This window comes from Peromyscus maniculatus, chromosome 23 (genome assembly GCF_049852395.1).
Source record: "Peromyscus maniculatus bairdii isolate BWxNUB_F1_BW_parent chromosome 23, HU_Pman_BW_mat_3.1, whole genome shotgun sequence".
Classification (NCBI taxonomy): Eukaryota; Metazoa; Chordata; class Mammalia; order Rodentia; family Cricetidae; genus Peromyscus; species Peromyscus maniculatus.
In genome coordinates, this window is record NC_134874.1 from 41,457,364 (window position 1) to 41,476,497 (window position 19,134).

The 19,134-nt window shown below is 39.2% G+C and overlaps 1 protein-coding gene and 1 pseudogene across 3 annotated transcripts in view; both read left to right on the forward strand.

The window, feature by feature from the left end:
• The window catches only part of LOC102925065 (cytochrome P450 3A13-like), a 133,182-nt gene that overhangs the window by 62,198 nt on the left and 51,850 nt on the right, over positions 1-19,134 (forward strand). The window contains exons 1-2 of one of the 3 annotated variants that reach the window (XM_076560631.1): positions 14,617-14,757; positions 16,439-16,532. The exons of 1 other annotated variant lie outside the window; for it this stretch is intronic. In XM_076560631.1, the coding sequence (XP_076416746.1) occupies positions 14,687-14,757; positions 16,439-16,532 (165 nt within the window). In that variant the 5' untranslated portion in view covers positions 14,617-14,686. Of the gene's footprint in view, positions 1-14,616; positions 14,758-16,438; positions 16,533-19,134 lie in introns of those variants that run through there. One more of the 3 variants, XM_076560629.1, reaches the window with a different exon arrangement.
• On the forward strand, positions 8,525-13,321 carry LOC102925251 (RCC1 and BTB domain-containing protein 2 pseudogene; annotated as a pseudogene).

Genomic DNA, 19,134 nt, shown 5'->3' on the forward strand with positions numbered 1-19,134 from the left:
ACATGGCTTATTTTTTATATTACTTTTACTTTCTCTTTAAAGACTTTATTTTTTTTAAACTTTCTATTTCTTTATATAACTGTCTATGTTCCTTTTCCTCTATCTTCCAAGCCTATGTACATTTTTACACACATTGTAAAGCATTTAAAGTCTTGTTCCATCTGAATCTTTTGTTTACAGTTTGTAAACAAACAAACAAACAAAAAAGCGGCTGTGGGACTGGCAGGTGACAAAAATTTGTCCTGACTGGGCAAGGCAGGAAAACTCTAGCTACAAATGGTGCCCAATGAGAGGGCAAGAGTTTCCACCTAAAACCTGAGAAAAGATTCTAAAATGGAGCTAAAAACAGCTTCCTAATTATCTCTCTCAAATGAGCGGCAGCTTGCCGGTTTGAGCTACTTGTGGCTTCCTGGCATGTGCACTCGATCTGCAGTTTGGCGGGAATGAGGCCTCTGCAAGTGGCACATTAAGCTGCATGGTGGATTTAGCCTTTGCTAGTACAAAACAAAAGGAGGTTTCTGGGCTACACACTGGATAAAAGCATATACCCACAATAGCTCCCAGAGCTGGCGGTAAACGTACCACTGCCATGTTGGGAAGCTGAGGTGGGTGGAGCCAGCAGCCATAGCACTATTTCAGCTTACAAATGCTGCAGTTTAAAGCAATAGATTCACAAAAAGACAGATTCAGATGTCTTATTCAGGTTCCTCGTGGCTTTACCTAGCAGGTCTGCATAGAGGATAATTAGGATGATTAGGACCACAAGCCTAAGTGCAGGTATCTCAGATAGTCTGCACTTGGCTGTGCTGGGGAATGGCCTGTATGTCAAGTTGCTTTGATTGGTCAACAAATAAAACCTGATTGGCCATGGCTAGGCAGGAAGTATAGGTGGGGCTAACAGAGAAGAGAAATAAAAGAACAGGAAGGCAGAAGGAGACTGCCTGCAGCAGCCGCCAGGACAAGGAAGATGTAAAGTACTGGTAAGCCACAGGCCACATGGCAGGGTATAGATTTGTGGAAATGGATTAATTTAAGCTATAAGAACAGTTAGCAAGAAGCCTGCCACGGCCATACAGTTTATAACCAATAGATCATGTCATGAACCAAAATGTCCAAGAAATTTGGGACACCATGAAAAGACCAAACCTATGAATTATAGGGATAGAAGAAGGTGAAGAATACCAAATCAAAGGCACAGAAAATATATTCAACATAATTATAGAAGAAAACTTTCCCAACTTAAAGAAGGAAATGCCTATGAAGATACAAGAAGCCTATAGAACACCAAACAGACTAGACCCCCAAAAAAAGTCCCCTCGACACATAATAATTAAACAACTAAATGTACAGAATGAAGAAAGAATATTAAGAGCAGCCAAGGAAAAAGGCCAAGTGACCTATAAAAGTAAAACCATCAGAATAACACCCGATTTCTCAATGGAGACTTTGAAAGCCAGAAGGACCTGGACAGATGTAATGCAGACACTAAGAGACCATGGATGTCAGCCCAGACTAATATACCCAGCAAAACTTTCAATCATCATAGATGGAAGGAACAAGACATTCGAAGACAAAGCCAGATTAAACAATACCTATCCACAAATCCAGCCCTACAGAAAGCACTAGAAGGAAAATTCCAACCGAGGGAAGTCAGATACACACTCGAAAACACAGGCAATAGATAAAGCCACAAGAGTAAACCCCAAAGAAGAGAAGTACACACATACTACCACCAAAAATAACAGGGATGAAAAATCACTGGTCATTAATATTCCTTAATATCAGAGAGTTTCTCTTCTGTCCTCTGAAATTATGCAAGTTTTTTCCTGATAGAATTCAGATTTGTACGCACTCTCCTCATATCTTGGCTTTATGGCTTCATCATTTGCAAAAGCTTCTTCCAATGTGTCTGTTTTCACATCTTTAAAGTAAAAATGAAAAATAATAACAGCACAATTTATCCCACAGATGTGAAGTATGGAACTCTTTTATTGAACTTTTCAATTTATAAAAATATTTTTTATTATTTTAAAAAATGTGCTTATATGTCCATGTATAGATGCATGCACATGTATGTAGGTGTCCACAGAAACCAGAGTTGATGAATCTCCCTGAAACTGGAGTTATAGGTATTCATAAGCCACCTAATGTGTATATTAGGAACCAAACACTTTGCTGTTTACAAGAGCAGAACACTCTCTTTACCAATGACTATCTGTCTAGCCCCTGTACTATCTTCTTTCTTGTTTAATGTTCATACAAACTATATAAAGCATGTTGAACAAACCCCCACCCATTTCCCTCACCCCCGGTTCTTCCACTATACCCTCCATAACTCTTCCCTCCTCATTTCATGTGTTTTCTTGTTGTTGTTTAATATACCCTTATTCCATACAGGCATGACATTTTTATATTATCACAAACCCCTAAGGCTCAAAGATCACTGAAGAAGGGGACATAGAAGTACTGCAGAGCCAGAGAGAGCAGTCATCTGCAGAGAACCAGACATGATAGTGTAGCTGCACACATGCAATCTTGGGGACTGTGGCATAAGATCAAGCATGCCAGCATCACAGCATGGATGAGAAAAGTGCACATGCAGTCCCACTTTTACCTACAGAGCTTTTGCAATTGATGGCTGCTGTGATAAAGAGTCTGTTTTCCTCAGGAACTCTCTAAAGAGTTGGAAAAATAACTCAGGATGATCTGTGAAATGCTAGAAACTTGCTGGTAGATGCTTGATCTGGAAAGAGACTCTGGGAAGCAGGGGTGAGTGAGCATTCATGATGTAATTTACATTCTGTTCATTGCTACAAAATTGACAGAATGTTTTATCATTTGGGGCCTGGAGAGCAGAATGAATTCCCCTTCTTATCACTGTCACCCTCATCAATGAGATTTCTAGGAATTATCATTTTGTTTCTTTGAAGCAGCCCAAGTTGCAGACACTGTGTATTCAGAAGATCCAGGCTGAAAGGCTGTTCCTTCGCTCATCCTGTGTGGGTGAAGATCATATATGAGACTAGAGTGTGGAACTTCAGTGATAGCTATACTTGTACTTAGTGCTGTAGTTTTAGATCAGAGAACTAATCTCTCTTAGACTTAGTATACCAATGTTAACAAAAGTTGTGAATTATTATTATTATTATTATTTTGTTTTTTTGAGACAAGGTTTCACTGACTAGTTTTGTTGCCTGTCCTGGATCTCATTCTGTAGACCAGGCTGGCTTCGAAATCACAGAGATCCGCTTGGTTCTGCCTCCCAAGTGCTGGGATTAAAGGTGTGTGCCAACACCACCTGGCAAAAGCTTATTTTTTTTTAATTATTTTTAAGAAGATGTATTTGGTAAGACTCTGGATTGAATTACATCAGTAATTGTGTCAAAATACTCAGAACAATAAACATTACCTTACCTTTTGTTTCTGGAGTTTTTCTCTCTGTTTCTTTCTGTCTCTGTCTGTGTCTGTGTCTCTGTTTCTTTTTCTCTGTTTCTCTGTCTTTCTGTTTGTCTGTCTCTGTCTTTCTTTCTCATCTGTCTCCCGCTCTGTCTCTCTGTTTCTCTCTCTCTCATACACACACATACACACACAGGCTCTCTCTCTCTCTCTCTCTCTCTCTCTCTCTCTCTCTCTCTCTCTCTCTCTCTCTCTCTCTCTCTCTCTCTCCAGGACCACTTGATAAACGACTGTAGGATTCACCTTTTCCTCAGTCCATTACTCTCCAAGGATTTGTTCTGTCATGTCCTGAAGAACTCTTGTTTTCTGGTTTAGTTGGGTGATCTTTGACACTCTAAGTGAAGCAGTGAAGGAGGACAGAATAATAGCAAAGGGGAGGTATTTTGATACAACCTCCAAGAGGAGCACATACACATAGGCGAGGGAAAACCTGAAGGGATCTTTTTATTGAGTCAAGTGAACCTTGGCCTTCTTAAGTCAGTTCTGGTCAATATTTCTTACAGACAGATGGCAAAAAAACAGGCTCAGACATGCACAAGAACTCATTCTTCAATCCTTCCATTCTAAATGAGTATTTTATATTGATATTCTACTGAGGAGGGTGGTGTTAAAAGGAAGAAACAAGAGGAAGTAACCTAAAACACTGCTGAGATGTGCAACAGAAGATTCTTTTGCTTTGTTGGAATTATCCGAACTTGAAATTCAATAACCACCATGTGCTTCTAAGTTTCCTGCTCTTTCTCCTGTTGAATGTGGAACTCCAAGAGGGTAGGAATGCTGTAAGCATGCACTGCCAGAAGCTGGGGGCACATTGGTGTCTTTCTACAAGGCCAGTTTTCACAGAAATAATAAATTCACTAGTTGCACTGGTTTCAATGGCAAGAGTTTGTTAGATTATCTCACATATTTTGGTAATCTGGCTAAGGTAAATGTAGTCTCTTCATTCATAGACCATTCAACACATCTGTGTATCTTTGTGTATGGCTAAATTCAGTTTACAGAATGAATACAAGTAGATATGATCGAGTTCAAGGGCTTTCAGATGTGGCCTGAAGTTGATGCATGTAGATTCTGTACTGAAAAGATAATAAACCCAGAACTAGAATCAAGGAAGGGGCTGCTTTTGAAGTCATGAGAGAGTCAGGATTGACAGCAAAACTGCATAATTGAGTCTAGATGCCATCAAATCTGGTTTGGATTAGGAATATTAGAGTTGAGGTCTGAATAGACAAGCAAGAGAATAAATTAGATGGCAGGTGAGTAAATTGAGCAACAGCAGAACATTGAACAGAGCTGAAGTCCTTGGGATTTCTCTTCCAGTTGGTCTTTGACACACACAAAGTATTACCTAATAGACTAGTATGGGGTCATTGCTATCACGGTCATAGGCATCCACCACTTTCAAAGCTCAGGTGTATAATTACACCTTTTCCCTGGTCTGGCATGTCTCGTAAATTCTTGGGATTATTTTTTCTGATTGGATTTCAAGATGCCCATGGACCACTGTAGTCTCAATTCCTCATGATAAGTTTATAGGTGACACCCTTTCTAATCCTAGGAATAAGTCACTTATTAGTCTGTGCCACCTGGGTGGTACTCAACAGATGTTTATTATCTGAAGTTTCACCTTTAAGGCTAAACATCCTCTACCCTCAAACTGGAATGAAAAGCTATCTATAAAATGGAGTCTTTCAGGTCAAGGCACACTGTGGAATAACTTAGAACAGTGCATATCTGAACTCAGTCAAGAATTCTTAAGTCTCATACATTCACAGTGTGCTTTGTGTTCTGAATATAGAAGTCATACAGCCTATGTTAATTTTCTCACTGTTGTGACCAAATGGCTGACAAGAAGCAACTTAAGAACATAACAATTTCTTTGGTATAACAGTTTAAGAAAAGACAGAGTCCATTACAGTGGAGAAGGCAGTGAAGCTGGGGCATAAGATGACTGACCACATTGCATCCACAGGCAGGAGATTGACAGACACAAAGTGCAGCAAGAGGTAAACCACGTCCCTATACACAGCATTACCAGGTGGGATGAGATCATCTGAGTTCTTTGGAGATATTTCACATATAAACTACCATATTCTGCCCCAGGCCCCATAGGTTCAGGATATGAATTAGAACTCCTGGAAAAAAGCCGAGTCTATAGAGCCTGATGGACTGATTTGAGCTGCTGAAAGGTGAAGAGGGTGGAATGTTGCTGGTCCAGAGCCTATTTACCCTATCTTGGGGTGTTTTACCTCCCTGGACTGCCCTTTTGACAGTGTCACAATAACTAATAGATAAAAAACACTTTTGAAATCTGTTAACTTAGTTTCCACCAACACAAACCTGAAAGTTAAGACTGTTATAAGAGCATCTGAGGCTTATATGGGGGATTTCCCCACCTTACTTTAATCACCTCTATGATGTAACAAAAGCAATTTTAAATGCCTTGATTCATGGCTTACTTTGTTCTTTCATCATAAAAATTCCACAGAACTCTTTCCACATAGGAACATTATATCTGAAGGAGTCTAAATGTATGTTTGCAGTCCATAGTCAACACATACATGTTCCAGAATAAAACATGTCTTTAATTCTTTTGAGGTGAGAGCTGTTTCTTTTGATGTCAGTGACTATTTCAAAATGCAAAATTCATTTACTACTTCCACAGACCTCACAGTCCCCACAGTCTCCATAGTCACCATAGTCCCTATAGTAGCCCTAGTTACATCAAAAGTCCATTGTCTCTTCTGAGACTCAAAGCAATCTCTGGACTCTGAATCCCTTTGAATTTTAAAAGCAATACAATACAATATAACATGGATTCAATATATAATGTCACTGATTTAGTTCCAAAGAGATAAACGATGTTACAGCAAGGAAGTTTTAGACTGTAGCTTGACCAAAATTATGCAGGATAAACATGACATCTTACAACTCCATTTCAAGCATCTGGATTATGTTGGAATCCTGTGGTCTCTAAAGAACTTGGAAAGGTCTTCCTCTCAAGCCCAGTCATCTACAGTGTGTACATCTTCCCTCTTGACTCAATTCCTACATCTTTTTTTAGTTTAAGTCCTATGGCCATGGCATCTCCAAAGTTCTGGGGTCTCCAATTTTATAGCGTCATACAATGTCCACTACTGGCTCCCTTTCAGGAAATCCAGCCTTTCTGCACATTGTTTGGCCCCAGCAGCATTCAGGAATCTCATTGAAGTTTCCATGCTTTCTCATTCTTTTATTTTCATTCCTTCAAAAGCAGAATCATGTGAATGACACATTCTGCTTCCAGCCTGAGCTGTTCTCTAGCCTCCATGGACCACAATTGCAGTGAACTCTAGGTTTCTCAATGGATAAATATGTGGAAAAACTTTTCAAGGATTCTGCTCCTGTAGGATGCTCAGGTTCAGGCTCTCTATCTTTAGAGTTTGAACATTCTCAGGGTGGATTCTAGGTCTTGTCCTCAAGGCATTTTCCTAGTGTCCAGGGGAAGAAGCTATGTTACTTTCAAACAGGACTCATTCATCACTTCCAACAGTTACAGGTACTTTTGAAACTACTTCATTTGAAACTTTAAATGCATTCATGCTTCTTCTTTACCCATCTGCATTTTTCTCTGTGTCTCACTGCTTCATTTCTCTTTCACTGTAGACCTGGATATGAAAAATTAGAATGAACCACAGTGAAGCCTAATTGCCATTGCAATGGGACAATTTTGAATTTACTTATGGTGATGAACTAGGAACTATTTAAATGAAGAAATCTCTTTTATCTACCTAGGCTCAAGATGCAGTTTTGTGTATGTATATATGCTTTATTAACTGTGATGATCCATGAATTGTTTTGTGTTAAAAAATGTAGCTCTTTTATGTAACTGTTTATGTAAGAATGGAATTACCTATGGAACTAGTTTTGTGTTACAAATGGAACTGTTTAAATGAAGAAATTTGGGATTTTTCTAACTATGTTCAAGATTTTGTTTAAAAAAATTATAAAGAAAAGGGGGAGTTTGAGTGAATTAAGGTTGAATGCATGGGTAGGAATTATAATGGCGTATAGTAATGGTTATGTTATTATGTTAACCTATTGCTAGTAATGCACCTTGGTTTGGTGAAGTTAAGGAAATATTTTAAGTTTGATGTGAATACATCAGAGTTTTTTCCTAAGTTAGTAAGAAATTCAAATGGTTCAGTTCAGAGTTTGCTTTAAGTGGTAAGATTGAGAGAATTGTAACTATTTATAACAATATTTATGTTAACCTGTTAATTATGGAGCTAAGGGAGTCTTTAGGTTTGCAGTTGCATTAAAGTTTTTGGTGTAGAAAGGGCTGGATGCAGCTAAAACTGCTGTAGTCACCTTAGACCATTCCGAAAAAGAAATGCCATCTTTGTCTTCCTCTACTCCTATACTAGAAGGTGTGACAGCTATGGAGAGTGCAATGAGCTCTTAATGAGGAGTTGTTTTTTATACATTAAGAAAGGGGAACCTGTGGGAGCCCATTTTCAGGTTTCCTAGTGGCTTTACCCCACAGGTCTGCATAGAGGAGAGGATTAGACCATGGGCCTGAGTGTAGGTTTCTGAGATAATTTGTACTTTGCTGTGCTGTGGGGAGGTCTTTTTCTCCACCCCTTGGTATTCTTTTATATACCCTAGTGCAGAGACAATCACAGCCTGTTGGAATAGATTCCAGGCACTCTCAAGGTTATCCTGTATTTTTTATCTTTATCTTCCCCCCTCTATTACTTCTAGCTAATATTTCATGCTGCTCCTACTCAAGAGCACTCTAGGGAAATGTGGGAGTGGTGGATAGCTCCTCCACAAGCACCACCCCCTAATGACCAAACACCCAAATATATGACCCTTTGGGGACCATTCCTACTCAAACCAACATAGCCACCATGTAGGTGGTAGGAACCTAACTGGGTCCTCTGCAAGAGCAGAAAGAATTATTAACCATGGAGTCATCTCTCCAATCTGTCTTGTGTGATTCTTAAAAACTCACTTGTGGTCCTCCCCTTGTTTCTCTTTCCACTCCTCGGCCCCCTCCTCCCTGCTCACCAAACTTGAACTTAAGCTCAGCTGGGTTGCTTCAGGAAGAGGCGCCAAGCAGTCCTCACTGCCGGCAGCGGAGTCCTGTGAACTTCTCTAGAAGACAGCTTTACAAGGATCTAGAAGGACCAAATTCGGGGCTCCAGAGCTCTCCAGCAACCAGCTTAGCAGAGCATGCATCCTTCTGGAGCTGAGAATTCATAAGTCTGGTCTTCACCGTGATTTGGAACTTTCCAGTCTCAGAAAAGTTGGCCAAGGACTGCACAGGACTGAGTCCATATGGATGAAGAACTGCTTAGTTTCTGTGGAGAAAGTGGCAAACCAGTACAGGCTACCCTGTCATCACTGAAGATGTTAAATGTGGGAAAGTGGCCAAGTTTTTCCCTTTGTTCTGAGGAAGAACTGCAGTTGATTGGTCAGGTTTGTGTCTTAGGCAGGGCTGGCAATGAAGTTTTATACACTACAGTCAACGATGAGATTTTTGTGCTTGGCACAAACTGCAGTGGCTGTCTGGGAGTAGGTGACGTTTAGAGCACCACTGAGCCTCCCTCGAAGACTGGACTCTTTAACTGGCAAGAAGATAGCCAGCTGTGGGAGTGGCCCACACATTGTTCTTGCAACAACAGACAGAGAAGTCTTTACCTGGGGTCACAATGCTTTATAGCCAGCTGAGTAATGGGACAACAAATCATGGCTTAGTGCCCTGCCAAATCTCTACTAATTTGTCAAATATACAAGTCATTGAGGTTGCCTGCAGATCTTACCATTCTTTGGTCCTAACATCTGATGGAGAGGTATTTGCCTGGGGTTATAATAACTCTGGGCAGGTAGGCTCTGGATCAACTGCTAATCAGCCCATTTCTTGAAGAGTCACTGGATGTTTACAGAATAGCATGTGGGCAAATGTGTTCCATGGCCATTGTGGACAGTGGAGAGGTCTATGTCTGGGGTTACAATGGGAATGGACAGCTGGGTCTGGGCAGCAGTGGCAACCAGCCAACCCCCTGTAGAGTGGCAGCCCTGCAAGACATCCATGTCCAGTGGGTTGCCTGTGGCTACACACACACATTAGTATTAACAGATGAAGGTCAAGTGTATACTTGGGGTGCAAAATTCTTATAGCCAGTTCGGCACTGGCAATAAAAGTAACCAGTCCCACCCTACCCCTGTTGTTGTGGAAAGGGACAGGATCATAGAGATTGCGACCTGTCACTCTGCCCACACCTCTGCTGCCAAGACCCAGGGTGTGCACGTGTACAAGTGGAGCCAGTGCTGGAGCCAGTCGGTGACCCTTCCCCACCTCACCCACTTCTGCTGCACCGATGATGTGTTTGCCTGCTTGGCCAGGCCTGCTGTGTCACCTGGCGCCTCCTCTCTGTGGAACCCAATGACCACCTCACTGTGGCTGAGTCACTGAAGAGGGAATTTGACAGCCCTGGCACTGCAGACCTCAATTTTCTGGTTGATGGAATATACATTTATGCTCACAAAGTCCTTCTCAAAATTAGGTGTGAGCATTTTTGTTCTTCATTAGAAGACAGTGAAGATTATATTGTAGAAATGAGTGAGTTTTCATATCCTGTGTTCTGAGCTTTCCTGGAATATCTATAAACAGATAACATGAGCCTATCTCCTGAGGAGGTAGTAGGACTGCTAGATCTGGCCACATTTTACTGTGAGACTCGGCTGAAAAAGCTCTGTCAGCAAACTATCAAGCAAGGGATCTGTGAGGAGAATACTATTGCTCTGCTGTCTGCTGCTGTGAAGCACTACACTCAGGATTTAGAAGAGTTCTGCTTCAGATTTTGCATAGATCATCTGACTATAACACAAATTTCAGGGTTTGCAGAAATGGAGCACGATTTTCTGAAGAACTTCAGTAGCAAAGCCAGCAGAGTTGGAGCCTTTAAGAACTGACCTCTTGTGTATTCCTTGGGTATATGCCCAAGAGTGGTATGGCTGGGTCTTGAGGTAGATTGAGTCCCAATTTTCTGAAAAACTGCCATACTGATTTCCAAAGTGGTTGTACAAGTTTACATTTCCACCAACAGTGGAGAAGTGTTCCCTTTGCTCCACATCTTCTCCAACATAGACTGTCATTAGTGTTTTTGATCATAGCCATTCTGACAGGTGTAAGGTGGTATCTCAGAGACATTTTGATTTGCATTTCTCTGATGATTAAAGATTGCCGTGAGATGTTCTGTATGTCAAATGTGTTGCTCTGATTGGTTATTAATAAAACACTGATTGGCCAGTAGCTGGGCAGGAAGTATAGGTGGGACAAGCAAAAAAGAAAATTCTGATAAGGGGAAGGCTGAGACAGAGACACTGCCAGCCATGAAAAGCGAGGTGTAAGATACCGGTAAGCCATGAGCCATGTGGCAACTTATAGACTAATAGAAATGGGTTAATTTAAGATATAAGAACAGTTAACAAGAAGCCTGAGCCATTAGGCCAAACAGTTTAAATAATATAAGTGTCTATGTGTTTATTTTTTAAGTGGGCTGTCAGACTGCCGGGACTTGGTGGGACCCAGAGAGAAAACTCTCAAGCTACAAAGGATGTTGAGCATTTCTTTAAATGTCTTTCAGCCATTTGTAATTCTTGTTTTGAGAATTCTCTGTTTAGCTCTTAGGCCCTTTTTTCAATTGGATTGTTCAGTATTTTGATGTCTAGTTTCTTGAGTTCTTTATATACTTTGGCGATTAGTCCTCCATGTTCATAGCAGCACTATTCGTAATAGCCAGAACGTAGAAACAACCTAGATGCCAGTCAACTGAAGAATGGATTAAGAAAATGTGGTATATATACACCATCGAGTACTACTCAGCAGAGAAAAACAATGACAGCAAGAAATTTGCAGGCAAATGGATAGAACTAGAAAAAATATCATCCTGAGTGAGGTAACCAAAACCCAGTACAAACATGGTATGTACTTACTCATAAGTGTATACTAGATATAAAGCAAAGAACAATCAGACTGCAACCCACAGAACCAGGCAGGCTATATAGTAAGGGGGACCCTAGGATGACTGTGGCTTATAATAAGTTTTGTTTTACTAAATTACTGGGCAAGCCTGAATGAAACATTTCACTATTAGGATAAGAATTTATACTGTATCAAGCTGATAATAGAAAAATAAATAAATAAATAAATAAATAAATAAATAAATAAATAAATAAATAAATAAATAAATAAATAAATAAATAAATTTTAAAAAATTCCATTCCTAACATGGAAAGGAATGCCTTCCCATTTTACCCCTGCAAAAATAAATAAACAAAACATTAAAAAAATAAAAGCCATTGACGAACAGCATCTCTGTAATTAACAGTGTTGAGAGTTACATCTGGCCAAATTCTTGTGTTCTGTCAAAAAGGATGGCAGTCAGTCTTCTCCATCTACCTAACCCGCAGTTTACAGTAGAAGGCACTGAGTGCTCACTAGATATGACACACTCACTCAAAGAATGAGAACGTGCCCAGCCTCACTCTGGTGGAGTGAAAAATGAAGAAGTACCACTTACAAAATGAAAATGTCATAGTTACCATTTCTTCCTTTGAGTCACTTAGGATATCTTTGAGGCATTGTTATTCTGGAGAAATGTTCCATTATTCAGCTGGCTGATACACAGTTACACAAGGAATGCTGTCATTCCCATATTTTAAGCCTCTAACACAGTATCTTGTGTATAAAAAGCATTCAGTTTATTCCCTGTCAATCTTAAGGATGTGCTGAGAACAGCTAGAAGGCTAGGTGAAGAAATAAACAAAAATAGAAGTCTGTAATTGAGATTCATATTCTTTTAGTTCATAGTTCTGAGAAATAATAGCTAATTTAGAGCATTATTAGAATGCACAAAAGGCCTTAGCAATTAAATTGTCAAAGTCCCAAAGGCTAATTTTAATTTTCTACTTTACAAGTTATTAACTTCTTATATGGTATTATTGATGTATTAACTCTAAATGTTATTTCTGGAATCATCTGCCTTATGTAATTGCATAAAGCCCTTTGATTTTCTTTATTTTAAGGAGGGTCTTCCTCTGTAAGATTGTATGTTTTTTCTTGTAGCTAGCTTTTATGTCACTATAAAACATGTTTCTTAACCTGGCACTAGTAAATGCTATATGGAAAGGAGCTAACACATTTCATGGGTAGCCAAATATGATGGAGAAAGAGTTTTTTGGACGATAACGAGACACCCTGTAGGAAAGGAGAAACTAGAAAAGATGTAATGTTGGATTCTTCTAAGTGTCTCACAATATATTATGTAAAGGAAACCTTGTTGGAAATAGAAATCTTGTTCTCATGTATAATTATTTGATAATAAAATACTTGAAGATAAAAAGAAACCCAATTGTAAGAGCTCTCCAATCAAGATTGTAGTGTAGGTCACAATAGACAGTGTCCACCTCTATAGAGTAATATATGTTACATCATATTTCTATGGCAGGTATTGTCTGAGTGTGCATGCAGGGTGAAACCCTCCATTAGGTCATCCACATAGAGCATAACCTTTAGTGGACCATTAGGAAGTCATTTGTGAACTAAACAGTCTCTTCAACACAACTTAACCAACCAATTGGGATGTCCAATCTGATACGGTCTATGTATTGATACAATATTATATAATTTATATTCTTATTGTCTCTTGCCTTCAAAGAGATTGAACTTTTTCTGGACCTGACAGCTAAGTCAATAATGTACCTTGAGATCACTTAAGATTTACGCTGATACTCTACTATATATTCACCGATTGTTTAACCCACCTTTAATACAACAATGTCACAACCAACTTCACTTACCTTTGATTTCTCATGTAATCAGCCTTTACAAACTAATGCACAATTTTTTTTTTTGGTTTTTCGAGACAGGGTTTCTTTGTGTAGCTTTGTGCCTTTCCTGGAACTCACTTGGTAGACCAGGCTGGCCTCGAACTCACAGAGATCCGCCTGCCTCTGCCTCCCAAGTGCTGGGATTAAAGGCGTAGGCCACCACCGCCCGGCACTAATGCACAATTTTAATCTTAAATTATATATCCTTCCATGCTCCTGATTCAGTAATGCATGTGTGTATTGTTGTAATCATTTGCTGAAAGCAGCCCACAGGTTGGAAGCAACCCTATAAATAAATATCGACCATTAGTGTTGCAAATAACACACAGATACAGCTTGGTATGCTTGGCATATTTTTTGGGTATTCTGAGTGTTTCAGTTTTTGTTAGGGTCAGTAAATTATTTCCTCCCCTCCATAAAACTCTGCTTAAGGTTTCTGTAAAGAATCCCCCATCCATCACCCATGCTATTCTTTCTGTGCTGTCCAATAAATACAGAGCTAAGTCCTTTGTTAGGGCCACATACACAAGCTGTAGATACACACAGACTCACAGGTACAGATGACCAACATACCATCACATACCACAGAGAGAGGGAAGGCACAGGGGAAGAAGTGAAGAATTCAATCTTGGGCTTGTGACACTAACAAATTCTGGTACCTATGGGTGTATATTTAACGCACCTCACTGACACTGGGAGTACAAAAATAATAGTGAAAAATGTCCATTAATAGTAACAGTATATAAGGGAAATATATACAAAAATCATGAACGCTGCAAAAATGACAACAAAAGAAATGCATGGGAAACTTCAGTTTATCTAGGGATGATGTGATTTATTTATTTTTTGTCAATTTTGTTATTAAATACAATGTTTCATCTTCTAGGGTATAGACAGTGTTCCACAGAGACAAATATGCATGTGTAAATACTTATAAATGAAGGTTATGTGCAAATATTTAATGTGTTTTGCAATATAGATAGCCACATAAACATAAAGGAAATTTAATATCAATCACTCTATTGAATTTCTGACAAACATCTATGACCTCTGGTACTACCAAGGACATTGGTTTAGTTATTTATCAATTTCCTAGAACTAGAAAAAGGCCCAAATGTAGATTAACATGAACTATTATGAACTGTCAACTGAAGAAGTCATTCCTATTCTCCGTATCCACGGAAGATACACAGTTGACCTTTCTACTGGCAGCAGTGACTGCTCCACCCCCTTTCCCAGCTGACAAATACTGCAGATTGGCTTCATGAATTCACACCTGGACTCATAAGGCGAACTCATGTCCTCACCTACTAGGAAAAGTCAGAGAGAGATTTCTTGAAGGAAAAGAGCAATGGATCTGATTCCAAACTTTTCCATGGAAGCATGGACACTTCTGGCTGCCTTCCTGATGCTCCTCTACCTGTGAGTAAATGGTAAAATGCTTCTCCTTTGTGGCCTTAGACTTAGGATGATTCTCGGGCCATTTTTCACTGTCAGAAAACTAAAAGATATAATACAATGGAAATTCATATACCCATAGCTGAACACATTGCTAATGTAACCTAAACCATTTAACTCACTGTGCTTTTCAGACAAATGTTTTCAACTACTGTTAAAAATCCAACATTGTGAGACAATCTGGAGCAGGCTGAAAATGATTACAGCCTGCTGTTTCTCTTACTTTGTTTTCTGTCATTAGTTTGTCACATTGGGATAGAAAGGTGTGCAGAATATTGAACCCACAAAGAGGGAAACTACACCTGAGATAATAATGATTACTTAGACTCAGGCCTGTCTTTCCAGAAAGTATTGTCACAGAGATTATTGGATTACTGACAGTAAACTAAGTACCTGTGACAGACCATCTAAGTACAGAAACCTGCCTTGTGCCGCCTAGGGTCTAGGAAGAAACAGGAGAGAAAATGATGCTTTATGTAATTCATTGCCTCATGAGTTCATTTGGATAACACATTGAGTTATTTGAGTTTTCTGGGAAAGATGGGAGCAAATATCTTTTGACCTCAGTAGAGAACAATTGACAGATCAGTGTAGCCATTCCTCCCAAGTCCACCCTGGACAGACATGAGTTTATGAAGTTATCACAGGAGTTTGGCTGAAAGGTTACTTGCAGGAGCATAAATGACTCAAGGGCAACTGCAACATCAAAACCCCACACTTGAACAGAGGACTCCCAAAATTGGTATCTTAAAAACATATTTTTTTATATTGGCTCTATGAATGTTTTGCTTGAATGCATGTATGTATATCACATGCATGCCTGATGCCCATGTAAGTTAAAACAAGGCATTGGATTCTCAGGTAGTGGAATTATAAACTGTTGTTAGCTGTCATTTGGGGGCTAGGAAACCAACCTGGGTAGTCTGAAAGAGCAGAAATTGCTCTTACCTGCTGAGCCATCTCCCCAGTCCAAAAACTGCACCTGGGAAGCTCTGCACAGTTTTCAGTCTGCGGGACAGGAAAGGTCAGAGAGTCTTGTCATGGGGCTCTGCTGGTGGGCTGTCCTCCTGCTCTGAGCAACCTCACTGTTCACTGCTTGCTTAATGTTGAGGCAGATTCATGTACACCTTGCATTGCAGGTTACTCACACTGTTGATATGTGTTTACTTCCTAAGTCTGGAGAGTCCTTCAGCAACATTCAAACTCAAGTTTATGAAGTTTTATTACATATTAACTCTAAGACTGAGACCATCAAGTATTAACCAAAAAGTTTATAGTAAGATGGTATATGAAGAGGATTAGTGTTCTGAATTTTTATGTTGTATTCTGCCCACTTGTTACTTCACTAGATAAATTCTAGTAATTCTCAATATTTGCATCCAAATATATATATATATATATATATATATATATATATATATATATATATATATGTGTGTGTGTGTGTGTGTGTCTACTCATATATAACATATTGCATCAATAATATACATAAGTTAGCATATATACGTGTGTATATATGTATATATAAATATGTATATTTTTATATAACATGTGGGAATGTGTGTATGTATGTGTGTGTATGAATATGAATATTTATGTGTATGATTAACAAGCTCAAGAGCTGACTTTCTCCTCCATGTTTTAGTTATGGGACCTCTTCTCATGGACTTTTTAAGAAGCTGGGGATTCCTGGCCCCAAACCTCTGCCTTTTGTTGGGACAATGCTTAACTATAGGAGGGTGAGTGCTGTTGGGTTTCCTACTTTGCTTCTTGTAACTGTGTTACTTATACAAATGTCATTAAACCCCATGTTAATTCATCCATTCAAATGGACATTGGGATTAATTGTAAGGCTTTCAGTTTGTAGAATTGCTTTTGTCACACCCAGATCATTGCCAGGTTACCTTAGGTTTTGCTAACACATGTTTGTGACCTCAGGTTTGTGGCAGATAAGGTAAGACTTCAGGTTTGCATCAGGTCAGGTGAGGACTGTAACTCTCGACACACTAGGGCCTGAGGCTAAAATGCTGATGTGTAACAGACTTTGGGAGCATCAAACATTTTGTCTTTTACAGTACAGATTCAAGAAAAGTGCAGTTATTCTTAACAGTATTTAAAGAAATACATGTAAGGCCACTGAGTAGCACTTCATCAACCTGTGTGATTTATTCACAACTGAGTTCAGTAATAACATTTATACTTCTTGCTGAGTATCTCTGGAACATGCCTATCAGGAGGCACATAGTTGCTTTTGGGGAATATGCACATACTTGAATCCTCAGTTGAACTGTTTAATCCCATTATTACTTCCAAGGCTCTAGCTGAGCTTTTACCACCTACAAGAAGATTTGCCTTTTACTCCTTTTCACTTCAAGGTAGAATCCAATGTGTGACTCTAAAGAGCAAGAATGTGGGAGATGAGATGATGTTGCCTCATGAACCTCAGATATTTAACGAGATTGTGAGATTTGTTTCTTGAAACAGAAGCAGAACATTTTATACAAAAATCACTAATAAAATCATGATTTGACAAATCTGTAATATATATGTATATAGATATATATATATGTATGTATATATGAGTGTAGTATGTGGTCTATAATATGTACAAATGTATACATGTATACATATACGTGTACCTATATAATAGGGACTGTGGATTTACACAGAGCCTTTCTGGATGCTTTCTAAAGGATGGACTCCTGGCCGTCCTTCCTGAGCTCATGCCCAGGGGCAGTGCCTAGGTGCAGACTGCACTCGTGGCAGATTTGCTTTTCTGAATGCTCAAGGTTTGCTTATTAGATCATAATTTTTCAAAATCAAGGACTCTGTTGCTTAAGTTTTTAAGATTTCCAAGATTCCTGCCCCAGTTGTAAAAGCAGTAACTTCTTTATGATTTTTGGATGAACTCTTTTTTAAGTATTCTTAGGTTTTGTTTTTGTTTCCAGTAGTGTCCCCTGTAGAAAAGACTGGTCTCAAACTTGCTGTTGAGATGATGACCACAGATTACTTAATCTCCTCACTCAGTGCTTGTGCATATCACGATATCTTATTTATAGGAGACTGGTTCCCAATCCCATGCCTGAGGATGTACTATGCTGACCCAAACCTGCAGGAATAAGATTACCAAAAGGTGGGGTCTTGAGAAGGAGGACCAAGGGAGAGAAATAAAAAAGACAGATATGTGGGACATAGATGTCTTACATAAGTTCATGACTTATGCCAAGGAGGTTTATTAATGAGCATAGCTTCTTACATATTATTTGCAGGGGGAAGTGGCCAAGGTGAGCTGAGAGTTAAGTGAGAAAATTTTGATAAGGGAATCCAGGATGCCTCAGACACTGCTGCCTAATGACTGATAACCACAACCCAGGGAAAAGAGTAGGCTCGCCAGAAACTGCAAACAAAACTTAGAGGCCCTGGCTCCAGACCCAGAGAGGAACTTTGTAAATCTGTTCCTGGAATGTCACAGAACTGTCATGTCTTTTGACCTTTGGCAAAGGCGTCTGAGAGAACTTTGAATTAGTCTGCATCAAACAGTACCTCCTCTCCACTTTTTACTTTTTATGGCCAGATTAGTTATTTGTGTCTAAATGTTTAAGAGCCCCAGGTAAACCTTAAACCAAAAACTGCGTCCTAATATTGTTAGATGAATTACCAACACTAAATAATCTGAGGACAATAGTGAACAAATGTTTGCCAATGTTAAGGAGATTACATCTGGCAGTTTGTATAATAAATCTTTGGCTGACTCCAAACAGGAATTGAATGTGTGATGAGCATGGCACATGTTAGTAACTATTTGCTTGATAGTTACAATCAAGCAAATCTAAAATAACATTCTCATGTGGTCATATTCCCTGAAAATTATTTTTAATTATCTTCCATTTCCATTTCCATTCATCATAATTTTTTTTTTTTTTTTGGTTTTTCGAGACAGGGTTTCTCTGTGTAGCTTTGTGCCTTTCCTGGAATTCACTTTGGAGACCAGGCTGGCCTGGAACTCACAGAGATCCACCTGCCTCTGCCTCCCAAGTGCTGGGATTAAAGGAGTGCGCCACCACCGCCCGGCCACATTCATCATAATTTAAAGGAGCATCATGGACATATCTAAAGCCAGCATGATACTGTAGAAGTGATTAACATTGCATTGTTTGTACTGTATCTCTTAGGTTCAATACCCAAATTTTTAAAGCTTCTAGTTGTTGTTTTTATTTTTATATATATTCATCAAAGCTCCAGAAGTATTATAAGTAATATGATTAACAAAATGGGCAGTTTGAAATAGTTGGACAAGGGCCAATGTGGAAGCAGCTTCTGACTTGATAGCTGTAAGTACTG